The sequence below is a fragment of the Strongylocentrotus purpuratus genome, unplaced genomic scaffold (assembly GCF_000002235.5).
Source record: "Strongylocentrotus purpuratus isolate Spur 01 unplaced genomic scaffold, Spur_5.0 spur5_scaffold_19, whole genome shotgun sequence".
NCBI classification, from domain to species: domain Eukaryota; kingdom Metazoa; phylum Echinodermata; class Echinoidea; order Camarodonta; family Strongylocentrotidae; genus Strongylocentrotus; species Strongylocentrotus purpuratus.
In genome coordinates, this window is record NW_022145604.1 from 22778597 (window position 1) to 22793965 (window position 15369).

General features: G+C 36.7%; 1 protein-coding gene across 1 annotated transcript; it reads left to right on the plus strand.

Moving 5' to 3' along the window:
- The first annotated feature begins 1415 nt into the window (after positions 1-1415).
- LOC105447314 lies at positions 1416-14109 on the plus strand. The gene is made up of 11 exons (XM_030989851.1): positions 1416-1709; positions 4184-4334; positions 5732-6034; positions 6645-6740; positions 7595-7725; positions 8761-8846; positions 9924-10080; positions 10487-10588; positions 11462-11620; positions 13378-13473; positions 13946-14109. The coding sequence occupies exons 1-11, from the start codon at positions 1416-1418 to the stop codon at positions 14036-14038; spliced, it is 1668 nt and encodes a 555-aa protein (XP_030845711.1). The 3' UTR covers positions 14039-14109.
- Positions 14110-15369: the final 1260 nt, after the last annotated feature.

Below are 15369 nucleotides of genomic sequence, written 5' to 3' on the forward strand. Positions count from 1 at the left end.
TACGGGCCTGGTTGATTGCAGACACACACTCGTGCGTCACAGTGTCTGCAATGTGGGACTAGACACGTGACACAGCCAATAACATACATATCTATGTTCTGCTCCTGGTTTTAAGAATTGTGTGTGTGTGTAAGAGAAAGAGAGAGAGAGAGAGAGAGAGCCGAATAGAAGAGACAAGAATGGCGAGAGAGAAATATAGAGAGAAATAGAGAGAGAGAGAGAGAGAGAGAGATAGAGAGAGAGAGAGAAGCATGTCATTGAATGGATAAGGTAATTTCACCCGTGCAACTGTCCTAGATTCGAAATTCAATATCACGTAACAGCCAGGTATCAGTATTATATTATCGCAATCCCATTGGCGTAGCCTCGAGGGGGAGGGGGGGGGGGGGCGTGCCCTCTCGAACCTTAAAGACTCCTGGTAAAGCAACTAGATGGCAATTTGAAACCCGTTTTGTATCGTCTATATAAATCATCAGTGTTGGGATCTCGTAGCTCGTTGTTGTAATGTTCGCACGTTTTCATAGATGGAGCACAAGGCTACAGAAATTGCCGCATTAAAATTCTTCAGTCACACCTTCAAACCGACTCCATACCGAGTCCAAATCGACTGACACTTTTTTCTATCAGGGGTAATGTTATATGTTCGATCGGTCTGCTGTCGGACTAGAGTCGGTTTTGTAGATTTTTCAAATTTTCGAGGGCCCCCCAAAAAATAATAGTGCTCACTACCCCCCCCCCCCCCCCTCCGCCACTGAGCGAATTATTGGCCGGCGCAATTTTCAAATTTTCGGGAGCCAAAAAAATTAGCGCTTGTAAAAATGACGCCTGGCTGGAATGCTCCCCAGGGAGTGGAGAATGTGCATACATCGTGTGCGGATAAGCCTGAATCCGATGACCGGGGTAATATCTGTAAAGCACTTTGAGAGGGCCTTCGGTCCTGAAAAGCGATATAAAACTAGCTATTATTATTGTTACTATTGTTATCATTTTTATTATCATCATTATTATCATTATAATTGTCCTTGTTATTTATATTACGAATATTATAATTGCTATTATTAGTATTATTATTATCATAATTATTAGTAGTAGGAGTATTTCTCATCTTCTCCTTTTTTTTCTACATTATTACTATTATAGTTAGTATTATTATCATTGCCATTTTTATTCTTCGAATTATCATTAAGATGATGATGTTACCCCCGCTCCACCCCTAACGTCACTCGATGGCCTGTTTTTTCTTCTCCTCATTTCCGGTAGGTCCCCACAATACACCCCCATTATGACTGGAACCTGGCTATGCCACGGACCCTGATTGAGATGACTTGGTAGTGAATATCAAGGGTATCAGCTATTCTCTCAACGCCATTCGTTTTAATCCCTTCAGTTACCAACCCGAGTCAACAACGCTTCTAATGGGAGCTGCGGAATCACATCTACCTTTACCTCAGCAACGTCGGGGCAGTCGACGCTCCAGTCATTGCAGCTTTAACGATGCCGAGTGCCGACTTCGAAAATCGTATAGCAAGTTACCCGACGTCATTGATTACGGTGAGGATGCGTTGGACTGCCAGCCGAGGTCGTCTTCGATCCCGTCGGACATGATGGGGAGTGCGCTGAACTTTTTGGCTGACGTCGAGTTCCCGTACGAGAATGTGGTGTTTGAAGGCGGTGGAAGTCAGGGGACAGCTTACATTGGGGCTATTATGGTGAGTTTTAATTAAATTAGAATAAAAATGTTTAAATATCCTCTGCAGTCTGTCGTTCCTAGCCCTCACTTTGTACTCCTATGTTAGCTTTTGTTTGTTATTTGTTGCTTGTGTATCTGCATGTCCAAACGATTGAAATAGATATTTTTAAAGATTTAATTGATTAATTTCTTTGTTTAATTTAAACAGGGTAACTCTTTCAGTATTAAAACCGTTTTTATAAGAGGCCATGTACAGATTATACGTTACAAATACAATGGAAATCACACAAAGTTTAAATACATACATATCATATCATGGATTATTATTATTATTTGTTTGTACACTCTAAGAAAAAAGGGTGCAAAAAAGGGTGCAAAATAAGAGTTTGCACCCTTTACATAAAAATGAACCCTATTGAAGGAAAAGGGGTTCAAAAAAGGGTGCAATATAAGATTTTGCACCCTTCCCACAAAAATGAACCCTAACAACCCCAAAAAGGTGCAAAATAAAAGTTTGCATATTGCATGCATATTCATGATTACTTTCCACGTGTTCACAAAAAAATACATTTATCTTATGATTTGTTAAGCAAATTATGACAATGCACATCAATTTTGTGATTTGTATTTTCCTTCGGCAATCATTAACCAATAGATTATTTTGTCTGATCATGTTACAATTACATTCACGTTTTAGCAATATATATATTGATTATATGATTACTAACCAAGAAACATCATGCATGTTTAATATGTATATGTGTACGAGCAAATGTCACGAGTATTCCTCGATGATGGGTGCATTCTGGCACCCTCCTAAAGGGTGCAGGATTTAACCCCTAAAGGTGCTGCTATTGTTGCATCGGTTTGCACCCCTAAAGGTGCAGGATTGAACCATAAAGGGTACTAACATTTCCCCTAAAAGGTTCGATCTGGCACCCTTTTGAAGGGTGCAGGATTGCACCTTTAAAAAGGGTGCAGGATTTAACCCCTAAAGGTGCTGCTATTGTTGCATCGGTTTGAACCCCTAAAGGTGCATAGTTGCACCATTTTTCTTAGTGTGTATACCCATAACCCATTGATATAAACACGAAGAAAATAGATATTTGACCAGACCATATAATATATGACTAACGATTAACAGAAAATTAAATATTGACATTGCGTTAAGTTGATTTGTTTTAAAAGCAGTTACTATCGTGTTCGGAGCAAATGTGATCATTGTATATATATTCAGACTTTGCTGATTTTCTTTGCACCATGCTTCTCAATTATAAAGACTACATACTTCGTCTTAACGGATTGTAGCCTACTTAGGATATTATTTCATCATGTTGATGCTTTCAACAGAGCGAAAACGATCAATTCAACGATTTCAAATTAAATCATTGACAAACAAAACCGATATTGTTTGGCACATGATACGTCATCGTGTATACATACCAATGATTGAATACTTGTTCCTGATTTTTCGTTGTCGTCTTCCTTACTTTCAACATACATTATAAGATATCGCATTATCGTTTAAGACATTTTTGTAGTTACATTTGTTTTGGATAACATAGAATAAGCACACCAAAACACATAAAAAGTGCAAGGCGAATGTCATGTGTTTGCAAAGAACAGTGAAATCTGATATTATGCAACCTTTTACTTTTGGCGAAAGTGATCCATCACACTTTGGCCGATTAATTCACAGGGTATCATCGGTTCGTTCAAAGGCAGGGTACCTGTATCACGGTGGCAAAGTTGGCAGCATGTTGCAAAATATGTCTTCAAACAGAAACATGAGAGTCTCCGTCAACGTATACAGTCATGGCTACTTGAGCTAAACATGAGTCATGTCTCCCCCCTTCCTCTTCCTCTCCCTCATTATTTTTCTCTCTCTTTGCCCTCCTTCCCTCTCCTCTTTCTCTCCCCCGCTCTCTCTCTCCCCCTCTCTCTCTCTTCCAGTCTCTCTCTGCCCATTTCCCACTCCCCCTTTCTTTCTTTCCCCCCCCTCTCTCTCTCTCTCTCTCTTTGTCTGTTAACCCCTCTCTTTGTCTACCCACCTCTCTTTTGTCAGCCTGTTATGTCTCCTTTCATTCCCTCTCACTCACACTCGCACCTTTCCAGCTCTTTCCCCTCTGCAGTTTCGTTCCTTAAATTGTTCATTTTATTCAATTATTTATTTATTCATTTCTGCATGGTTCATCACACTACATGGTATGATCAACGTGAGATTAAACAATAACAATAGCAGTAGATATTTAGAAGGCAGTTACAATCATAATACAATATACATAATACATCACAATATAATATGAGCCTATAGGGCTTGAGACGTTACCACACCTTTATCATCAATTTAACATAATATATTCAACATACTTAGTTTAATCGTTTATACGATTTTCAGATCTAATATATTATCTTTTTTTAATAACATTTTTAAAGCTCCTTTCCATGTTCTTCTTTTATTGTCAATCTCTTTTCTCTTTTTTCTTCTTGAAGGAGCTGGAACGTCTTGGGCACCTTGAGAAGTTACGTCGTTTTGGAGGTGCTAGCGTGGGTTCCATCACTGCTGCCTTGCTAGCCGTAGGACACACTTCGGAAAAGTTCCTTGATGTCATGAAAAATGGACCTTTCTTTAACGATGCACTAGGTGAATGATCCCCCCCTGTTTCTTACTTTGGTTTGATGTTTGATGATGATAATTATTGTACCTGACTGCTAATAAAGCATTATGCTTGTAAGTAAACAACCAAGCGACTGACGGCTTTAAATCATCTCCGAGCGACTTGGTGATGAGAATTAGTGCCTTACCAAAGAGCACTAGTACATTGTCATGTTTTCGAACCCGGGACCTACCGGTTACGAGACCACTACTCTACCAATCAGAGCATATTTCCTTTTTTCTTAAGTTTTCTTAGATAATATTATTCCATCCGTACACATTTATTATAACAACGATCAGATGCTAGTGAGTATGAGAAAAGGAGGCGGGGTGGGATAGTTGAGTAACATCTGAAAATAAAATTGTTAGCAATATAAACAATACAATCAATATTACTTATGCTTAGCTGGAGAAATCACACAGGCATTACGACGTGTTCTTCTATCTTTGTCGTGTAAAGCATTGTCTTGTCCCTTTCTCGTCTCTTTTGGCATCCCCTTTTTTCTTTCCCCTATTTTGTAGTTCCTTTTGTAGTTACGGATTAGTTAATGTAATTACTCATTATTCTTTAGTATCATTTGAGGTGTTCACACCTGTACAAGCATTGCTTTTTAGTGGACCCCTCTGTTTCCAACATGTATTTATTACATTTATTTTAAATGCTTATAATTGAATTGTAATGTTTTGTTGGAAACATGAATAAATTGAAATTGAAAATTGAATTGAAATTTTACTCGCAATTTTGAATAATCAGCTTTAAAGATCAAAGTCTTTGGAAACGAAATAAGTATTGTAATCGTTATTGTCATGTCCACTGGCCCTATGAAACGTTGTTATAAATGCATACAATTTTTCATTTACAAAGAATACATTATAGAACTCTCAAAATAGTGACCGAGATCTATTTCAAATATTATCTAGTTTGATAATGGGTTTGTGCCTTTTACCCCATTCGATACATAAGAAAGAAAAAAGAAAATGAAAGTATAAATTCAAAATGAATTAAGAAGAAAAAGCATAATTATGAAGAAGATGGTGAAGAAGAAAACATAATCTAACAAAACAAAACACGATTAAAGAAGAATAAGAGGTCGAATGAATAAAAAAGATGACGGACAGAGAAGAAACGACAAGGTAGAAAAGAAGAAAACAATTCTTGATCACATCAATAACATGAAGAAGATGGAGAAGAAAGAGAAGGAGAAAAAGAAGATGATGACTAAGAATGAGAAGAGGGCGAAGAAGGGAAAAACATACTTTTGAGGAGGAATAGAAGGCAGACTTGCAGGAGAAGGAGGAAGAGAAAGTAAAAATTAGGGAATAAGAATAAAATATGATTTACATAATTGTAATAACAAAATTGTAACCACTTGATTTTTTTGAAGATGCTAGATGTGGCCCTTGCAGCATGGTGCCCAACTTCTTACGTCACCTTGGATGGCATCCTGGTAGATCTTTCTATCACTGGATGGGTGAGGTGGTGGAAGAGAAGCTGGGTAACCCGGATGCTACATTTCGAGATCTCTATGAGGTTACGGGCAAGGAACTCTGTGTGGTGGTCACCAATCTGAGCTTGAAGATGGAGGAGTATTGTCACGTGAAGACCACGCCCCTCTTGCCGATTAGAGCCGCGGTGAGGATGTCCATGGCCATACCAGGTGAACTAGAACACAGGAAAGATGGTGGAGGTGGAGTTGGAATAAATTAAAGTAAATGCATAGAAGGAAAGAGGGAGATTGGGGGGGGGGGGGGGAGAAAGGGGGAGGTAGGCAATTACAAATTTACGAGTATATATATATATATATATATATATGGGTGTGTGTGTGTTTGTGTGTGTGTGGGAGGGGTCGTATGTGAGTAGGATGACTACTAAGGCTTAGAGAAAATTCTCTTTTTATCATTTATTTACTTGTCCTGTTAGGCAGTGACTTAAAACATAACTGACTTTGACGACAAATTTGATGAGACACACCCTTTTCTAGCTTGATTGATTTCGAAATCAGACTTACCCCTATTGCACATAATATCATGAGTATGAAACAGAAAGAAGAACAAGAATCAGTTATATCAAGAGGTCTAAATTCAGGGCTGTAATCATGGTAATCATGCTGACAAGCTTCGGGAATTTGTTGTACTTTTAATTCGAAATGTGTTGACATGTGTGGAAATATCATACAATGTTTCAGTCTTTCATAGTTCACCCATTTTTCAATTTTGTCAACCCTAAAAGGAGCAGTTACAGTTTTCATAGGTGATACCTGGTCACCTTCTTCCATTTCTTCCACCTCCTCCAAACAGGTGTATTCTTCCCATTCCAGTGGAGGTACATTGATCGTACAGACGTGTATGTTGATGGAGGTGTGCTGTGTAACTACCCTGTTCACTGCTTTGATGGTAAGTCAGTCTTCTTCTTCTTGTCCTTCTTGTTCTTCCTTTTTTCTTGTTCTTGTTCTTGTTCTCGTTCTTGTTCTTCCTATTGTTCTTGTTGTTCTTGTTGTTGTTATTCTTCTTTTATTGTGGTTGTTGTTGTTGTTGTTCTTCTTCTTCACGTTCTTCTTTTCTTGTTCCTCCTCTTGTTCTTGTTGTTGTTATTCTTCTTTTATTGTGCTTGTTGTTCTTCTTCTTCACGTTCTTCTTGTTCTTGTTCTTGTTCGTGTTCTTCTTGTTCTTTTTTTTCTTGTTCTTCTTATTATCATTATTATTGATATTATCACGATTATTCTTATCATTAGTACCACCACAACCACCATCATCACCTTCATCATAATCAAATCCATCCTCATCATCATCTTTATTTTGATCAGTGCCAGGGAGGGGAAAGTGAACACAAGCAAAATAACCATTGGGTTTTCATGCCAGTAAAATAAGTTCAGCCAACACTACAACGGCCCTACAATTATTTAACTGTCATGGTAAAGTAGTTGACTCTCCACTTTAGGGTTAGGATTCGAATCCCTACCCGGCATTTACTTCATATGTTAAGATATCATTCCACATTTGACACTCCCCACCCAGGGTAATAATCATTGCAGGGCCTGCTGGAAGAGCAGTATTGATACTGATGTAGTTACTCTGGGTAAACAAGACCAGCTTATCACCCTTTAACAAAGCCGAGTGCATTGGGTTCTTGAGGGAGTCGCTGCCCATGCAAGCGACCGCACAATATATATTTGTAATCATTATTATTGTTATTTGTTAAATATGTTTTACTATACCATCATATTTTATTGTTCCTATTCTGTCACCAGGATGGTGGTTGTCCATGAAACCAGAGGATAGTTTTCTGCGAAGGTTACAACCTTTGAACGACGTTGGTAAACTCCTCACCAAGAAAGTCCGATTTGGAACCTTCAACGAAAAGACCCTTGGTTTTATTCTGGTCAGTCAATATGCCACTTCTTTTAGACTCGTTTCGTTAAACTTTCTTATTTTATTTCGTCTGTTTGTTTGCTGTCGTTAATTGAATTTATGCATATTATTCAAATCGATATCTTAGATAAAGCAAAATCAAAGAAAGAACAAAATAAAGCAAATCTTTATTCTGATATAAAATGGGTTTTTAAAATCAATACCTCAGTCACGTAATAATAAACAAACTCTCAAATTCGCCATGTTTTTAAAGTCAATGTCATTTTATCATCAACACAATCATCAAAGATAGTCAGATCATTTGTTCAGTATGCTGTCTAACTGGTGACTGGGATGTTGATGATTGTGTGATTATAATGATTACGTTATGATGATTAAATGATTATATTACCACGATGGCCACCCCCAGTCAATTTGGAGTCCATTTGGAGTAGGTGTGGAGTCGGTTTCCCGATGGGACCCTGAAGACTATTTATAGGTCAACATTTCTTATTTTTAAAAATGTGTGTGCGTGGGTGTGATTAGCTGGTGTATAGGAAACTCTATTTCATATCTATTAATGAGAATAATTGAGGGTGCTTAACTATATCCACCGTATTTTTCTACACGATATAAGCTCTTGTATCTGATGTATGCACTGGCAGGAAGTTGATTTATATCTTTCAAACGATGGCAATGTATGGCAGAGCAATTTTTTCTGATTGTGCATTAGGCTCTACAGTAATCAATCGCACGCCACTATTACTTGACTCGGGAGAAGCATATGTATCCCCCATTTATGATTTATGAATTCCACTTAAATTTAATTAAATTCAATTGTATTCGTTCAAGTTAAACAAATGGAATCTTTACATGTTTTTTTTTACAAGTGTTGATAATGCTTGTAAAAAAAAAACCTGTACAATTTCTTTTTAATTAACTTGGACGAATAAAATTGAATTGAATAGAATTTAAGAGGTATTCAATCGTTTTTCACAATTCTTAGAATGTGCGTCTAGGATGAGAAAAGTTTAAGATAAAAGAATCTTCGTTTTATTATTTATAGTTCAGCGATCACGACCAGCACGTCCTGGCGACAAACCCAGCTCTGCTTCCATCTCCTTCTCCGATACCAAACACTCGACTAGCAAGGTAACAGGCTATACTCATATAATAGTCATGGGGTGTTTTACAAAGATCCTAAGTCGAACTTAACTCTAAGTTGGACTTAAACATTATGGAGAGCCATTTGTATTGTTAAAATTGAATATATTCAAAAGCGAAAATTCAAGTATTTTAGACTTTTTATAAATTCCACATCAAGAACATGAAATCTACATGATATTAATAGAAAATATGAATGGTTGGAATAAACATTTTATGCCTTTGAAAATAAATTTTAGAAAATATTTTCATAGATGCTAACGGCCGTTTCCATAATTGTAAAGTCCAACTTATCTTTAATGTTCTTGATGTGGAATTTATGAAAGACCTAAAATAATTTTGTTTTTTAATATATTTAATTTTAAGGCTACAAATGGCTCTCCAAAATGCTTCAATTTAACTAACAGTTAAGATCGACTTTGGAATTTTGTGAAACACCTCCATGGCCCCGTCTTATTAAAGAGTTACGATTGATCCAATCAATCGCAAGTCCTCAAATCATTTGCAAGTTGCAGTCTCCTATCTCTTATATACACAGTTGCGATATAAGTTGCAAGTAAGTCAACTCTTTATAAGATGGGGCCCTGATCTTTTTTACATTAATACTTTTTGCAAGATTTCATTAATAAGTTGTAAATTCACTCACTGGCGCAGTTTAGTGAAACTTTGACAATATAACAGTTTAATAATATGAGGAGTTTATCTTACGAACTGTATTCTTTTTTATTTGGTTGAAAAGACATTCATCGTCAAGCTTTAATTTTCATATATTGTAATGGACATCTGGTACTATTCCAAGAACCATTTTCCCATGTTTTATTATATAAATAGGCCGATTGGTCAATGGCCCTAAAGTACATGTAGACGTTTTTGTTGGTACACAGAACACTTTGAATTGGGGAAAGGGGACGGGTGGGTTGTCGGTAAAAACTTTCAAAGATTTACCGGCAGCAATACAAATAATAAAGAAACAATTTAAATAGCAACATAAAGGTGGCCCGCCCTTTATACAGCGATGCTGTCATCTTGATATTCATTTATCTTTCGTTGCTTCCATTTGCTCAGAGCACATCAAACATTCATGAAGCAACATGAGATGGAACTGAGGAAGCATCGAATTAAAACGGACGCCATGACTCGTTTTGTTAAAGTTCTCAACGATAATAACCTAGATGGAAACGATAATATCGACATCGGCGAGTTTAGACGAGCTTGTGCTCAGGTAAGATGTTACAAATAAATGTGGCAAAATAATTGGTATAGTTTTAGTTTCCTTTTTTCTGTTACTAATGTTGAGAAGAAGACCTTACCCAAGAACATAATAATCAAAAATAGAAAAGTGGGAAAAGCGGACAAAGATGGGGTTATGGAGTAAAGAGAGAGAAAGAGAAAGAGAGAGAGAGAGAGAGAGAGAGAGAACCTGTAAGACATGAGGAAAAATAATACTAGATTCCCGGGCCCTATTGCATAAAACTTACCATCAATGGCAACTATCATAGTAACAGGGCTCAACAGCCAATCAAAATTAAGGTTTCCATGGTAGTTACCATCAATGGTAAGTTTTATGCAACGGGCCACAGATGTTGAGTTTCACCTATTTCTGTTTTCTTCACCTTCTCTACTTTCAGACCAACGAGTTTACATCGTACCATGCGAGGGCGCTGTTCGGTGATCGTTTGATGTCTGCCACAGAAATGTTTGAACTTCTGGATATCAATAAGGACGGCAGGGTAAGTGAGACCTCAGAAGTCACAAGGTGTTGATAGAGTTGAACAAGAACAGAGGAAGAGGAAAAAGGAAGAAGAAGAAAAAAAAAAGAAGAAGAAGAATATACCACAAAAAGAACAAGGACAAGAACAACAACAACAATGACAAAAAAGAACAAGAACAAGAACAAGAAAAATAGAAACGAGGTGAAGAAGAAGAAGAAGAAGACGAAGAAGAAGAAGAAGAAGAAGAAGAAGAAGAAAGAAGAAGAAGAAGATGAAGAAGAAGAAGAAGAAGAAAAAAGATGATGAACAAGAACAGGAAAAAGAACAAGAACAAGAAAAATAGAAAAAAGAGAAGAAGAAGAAAAGAAGAAGACTGACTTACCACAACAAGAAGTGAATAGGGTAGTAACACAGGAGAGTTATAGTTCGGGCCGGGGGTGGGGGAGGGCCGGGGGTTGTAATTGTCCTATATTAAAGGGGTTATACATTTTGTATGGAGGAGTACGGAGTTGACGAACTGTCAGCGTAAGGATCGAATCCCAAATTGTCCTACGATCACTTGCCCTGGATGTACGGGGATGATTGCTCTACAGAGGTAGCTGTGACGTCATATAAATCTATTTTTAGAATTTTTCAATTTTTCTACATTTTCCGAAAGAGCACCAAAAATGTCGAAACCAATTGAATATGTTAACTATTGGCGGATATTTGACCATCTGAATTAATATATTCTCAATAGGAACTCAGTGCTATATGCTCTGGCTCCTAACTATTATGCTCTTTCGGAAAATGAAGACAAAATTGAGAAATTCTAAAAATAGATTTTTGATGACGTCACACTTCACCACTCTATAGGTATCATGCGATATCTATTTGCCTTGCTCCGTGCAGTTGGACTATCACGAGTTGATGAACCTGGCCGAGTGGAATGGGGTGGGAATTCAGACCCATCTCATCGGGGCTGGGCGGACGGACATTAAGAATCCAACGGATCTCATCACAAGTCTTTTCCAGTCGCTCGTGATGAATGTCAAGAGATCGTTCTTAGAGGTTAGTCATGTTAGTAGACGCAGCGAAGGGAGGGACCCCAGTGGCCATGAGATTGAAATAAAAGATATTAAATTGAAAGAGAGAGAGAGAGAGAGAGAGAGGGGGGGGGTAGACATTAAGAACCCAACGGATCTCATCACAAGTCTTTCAAGTCGCTTGTTATGGACGTCAAGAGATCATTCCTAGATGTTTGTAGCAGTGGTGTAGCGCTGAGAGAGAGAGAGAGAGAGAGAGGGAGAGAGAGAAGAAGGAAAGAAAAAAAAAGGGGGGGGGGGGGCTAAATCGGCTGGCTAAAAATGAGAAAAAGAGAGAGAGAGAGAGAGAGATAGAGAGAGAATTTTGGAGGGAGGGAGGGTGAAGGTAATTAATGTGGCAAGAAGATGATACACTTTATCCATTTAGAAAAGCCAGTGTCCCCCATGACAACTGTGCCTCCTCGAGGCGTGGGGGTAGGGGTGTGGTGTCGTTGTGGTGATGGTGATGGTGGTGGTAGTGGTAGTGGTAGTGGTAGTGTTAGTGATGGTGGCATTGGGTGATAGTGATGATGTTGATGATGAACTTCAAAAGGAACTTGATGAACTTGATGAAAGGTTGCTAGCTGGTTTTCATCAAATAAACTAAAAATTAATCAGACCAAAACAAAGTTCATGATATTTAACTTTGGTAAAAAAAATGATACTTTAATTGAAAATGTTAATCTGACAATAGATGGTAACTGTATTGACCAGGTACAATTTGCCAATTTTTTAGGAGTTGCCATTGACAACAAACTTATATGGGCAAAACACATTGAATTAATTTCCAGGAAGATTCGGTCCCAAGTCGGTGTAATGAATAAGCTCAAAAGTTTTCTACCATCCTCTACCATGCTTTCTCTTAACTACACTCTCATATATCCTTACTTAACGTACTGTAATTTAGTTTGGGCGAGAACGTCTAATAATTTATTAAAGCCCCTTATCATACTTCAAAAGCGGGCTGTTCGGTTGTGCAGCAATGCTTCCTTCAGGGCGCACACCTCTTCATTATTTAAATCCTTAAATTTATTCAAACTTCCAGATATTCTTTCTCAACGGACTTTATTATTTATGTACAAACTCCAAAATAATTTGCTACCAGTAACGTTTTATGACAGTTTTCATTTGAACTCGGATGTCCACTCATTTAATACAAGAAAAAAAAAGACTTTCATCTACCAAAATTCACTAACTCATTTTTGCAAAATAAATCAATTAGATATCAAGGTCCTCACAAATGGAACTCCATGTCAAGTTATTTAAAGGGTATTAAGAACCAGAACGCATTTAAACTTAAACTGAAAAGAACAATACTTGCCACTTATTGATTTATTGAAATACATAATTCATTCATATATTTTGTTAGCATGTAACATTATTATTATCGTATTGTATTGTATTGTATTGTATCGTATTTCATCTTATTGTATTGTATAGTATCTGTATGTTTTTATGTTTGGGGTTGCTTGTTTACAAGTTTTTAACTTATTTTAGCAATCCCGGTATTTATTTATAATGATTTCATTTGTAATGATTTCATTTTGATGTTTTTATCTTTTGCCGAATAAATGTGAATTTTAATTTTAATTTTAATTTGAATTTGATGATTGTGTTGATGATAAAATGACATTGACTTTAAAAAGATGGCAAATGTGACAGTTTGTTTATTATTGATGATATTTGTGTTTCGTGCATGTACAATGATATTTACATGGATTTGTTTATAATTTTGAATCTTAGAGTGATGACAATGAACGAACAGTCTTGATCAACACCGTCTACATGAAGTGTCTGGATTTTGACGGTGACCCGGAAGACTGGGAATTTCTTGTTGAGGTATGCTTTCCTAGCTATCAGTCCCTGGTGGAAACTCCTGAAGTTCGACACAGTTTTAAATGCCATCCCCCGATTTTTAGTCTTTCACAAAGCAAAATGGACGTATGTGTCCAATTAATGCTGGATACTCACGAATTGAGTTTCTTTTTTTTATTTGTTTTGTTGGTACTGTATGGTGTTGGTATTCCGGAGAAATTTATGGTAAATAGTAACCAAAATAATGTGTTAACACGATGATCATTTTTTTCTTGTTTGTCATAAAATTTTAGAGCACAAAGGCCCCTAAAATGGATAAATAATGTGTTCCCCTCTTATTTTTAAAAAGTTGTTTTTCTCGCCAAATATACGGCCTAATGATGGAGTGTGGGGACATCCTTGTTCCTCTAATCATGTTAAAATGACTCATAGTGTGATTTTTTTGGTAAGCTGTGATAGTAGACGGTTTTCCCTTATTTTTCTTTCTAAATTTCAGCAAGGCAGACGGGCGCTTCAAGCTTTCTTACACCTCAAGAGGACGCTTGCGGAAAATACAGGGAAAGATGACACAGAGAAATGTAACATGTAAAATAATGGATGAATAGATAAATAAATAAATAGATACATTTAGAAATCGCTAGATGTATAGATAAAGCTGTATATAAGTCCTTATTTGATAACAGGAAGGTCACAGTGCCTTTGTCATAAAGTATAAACAGATATGTTTTATGATTAAAAGTTGTCGTTTTGATAATGTATAAATAAAATTGGACCAAGTCAATTTCCCTGAGTAACACCACATCGTTATGTAAACTACAATGGTTGCAGGGTAAAATTTCGAAATTTTATCTTTACAAATTCATCACCATTCAAAGCATTTCCAACACCACTTAAAAACGAACTGCTCTGAAAATCCAATCTTTAAAATGTGAATTTTGACAACGACGTGACATTCCTTTTTACTGTCATTCTTGCTGTTATACTGTATTAACGATGTATAAAACATGGAAAATTGCTTATTAGATATTTTTGTCTCCCCGGAGTTGATGCCACTTTTTGTTGGACGTCTCCATGAAGCTTAACATGATCCATGAATGTATGTTTATACAATTAAGCTATCGTTGATTAATGATTTGTGATAATATGAGTCTATATACATGATATATATTTACTCTTGTAATAAATGTACAAAAAATATAATGTTTGTACTTTACAATTCGTAACACATGTGATTATAGTTGTTTTACCCACTTTTTACCAAATTTTGCCAGTCGATTGTGATGTAGTTATGGATTACTCTCCCGTTTGTCGTGTACAAACAATATCACTATTTTATTTTCTACTCCCTAGTGCCTTCACCCTTGGGGCACTACTCAAAATATATTTTGAAGAGTATATTAGTACAGGTCCTCTCATAAGTAAAGACCATCCCGAGTCATACAGTCTTTGTTTAAATTGAAATTTAAGTCACTTTGTGTGTTGGAACAAATATAAACAAATGGCCCACTACTACATCACAGAGACAGCCGGTTTGAAGGGCCCATACATATAGTGGTTGCAAATTCTTAAAAAAAAAAATCACCACTTTCTCATTTTTTCCGATTTCATTTAAACTTTCTCCAGTATGCTTTTGTGATTTTTGTCCTTTCTTCTGTAGAGTAGTTTGCTAATAAGCTTGGATTTCCCTCTAAGTATAAAATAGATTTGCATTGAATTGAATTGGATATGAATAAAGCAAACGAAATTAAAGACACTAATTGTTCAAGTGCTTTTGTTTCCGAACTGGAAAAAATCACTTTAAAAGCGTCATGTACAATTTATCATCAGGAATTTGTTTTACTTACCCCCGAATTAATGGGGGGAAAATTGAGCATTTTTCCTGATTTAGGGGGGTCTCCAAGGCAGGAAAAGCCCGCGAAA

Excerpts from the sequence above, each read along its gene's own strand:
- LOC105447314 (XM_030989851.1), top strand. The coding sequence starts at position 1,416 with ATGGGAGCTGCGGAATCACATCTACCTTTACCTCAGCAACGTCGGGGC. Across the intron at positions 6,741-7,594 it reads CCCTGTTCACTGCTTTGATG|GATGGTGGTTGTCCATGAAA; the intron begins GTAAGTCAGTCT and ends TTCTGTCACCAG. Across the intron at positions 11,621-13,377 it reads TCAAGAGATCGTTCTTAGAG|AGTGATGACAATGAACGAAC; the intron begins GTTAGTCATGTT and ends TTTGAATCTTAG.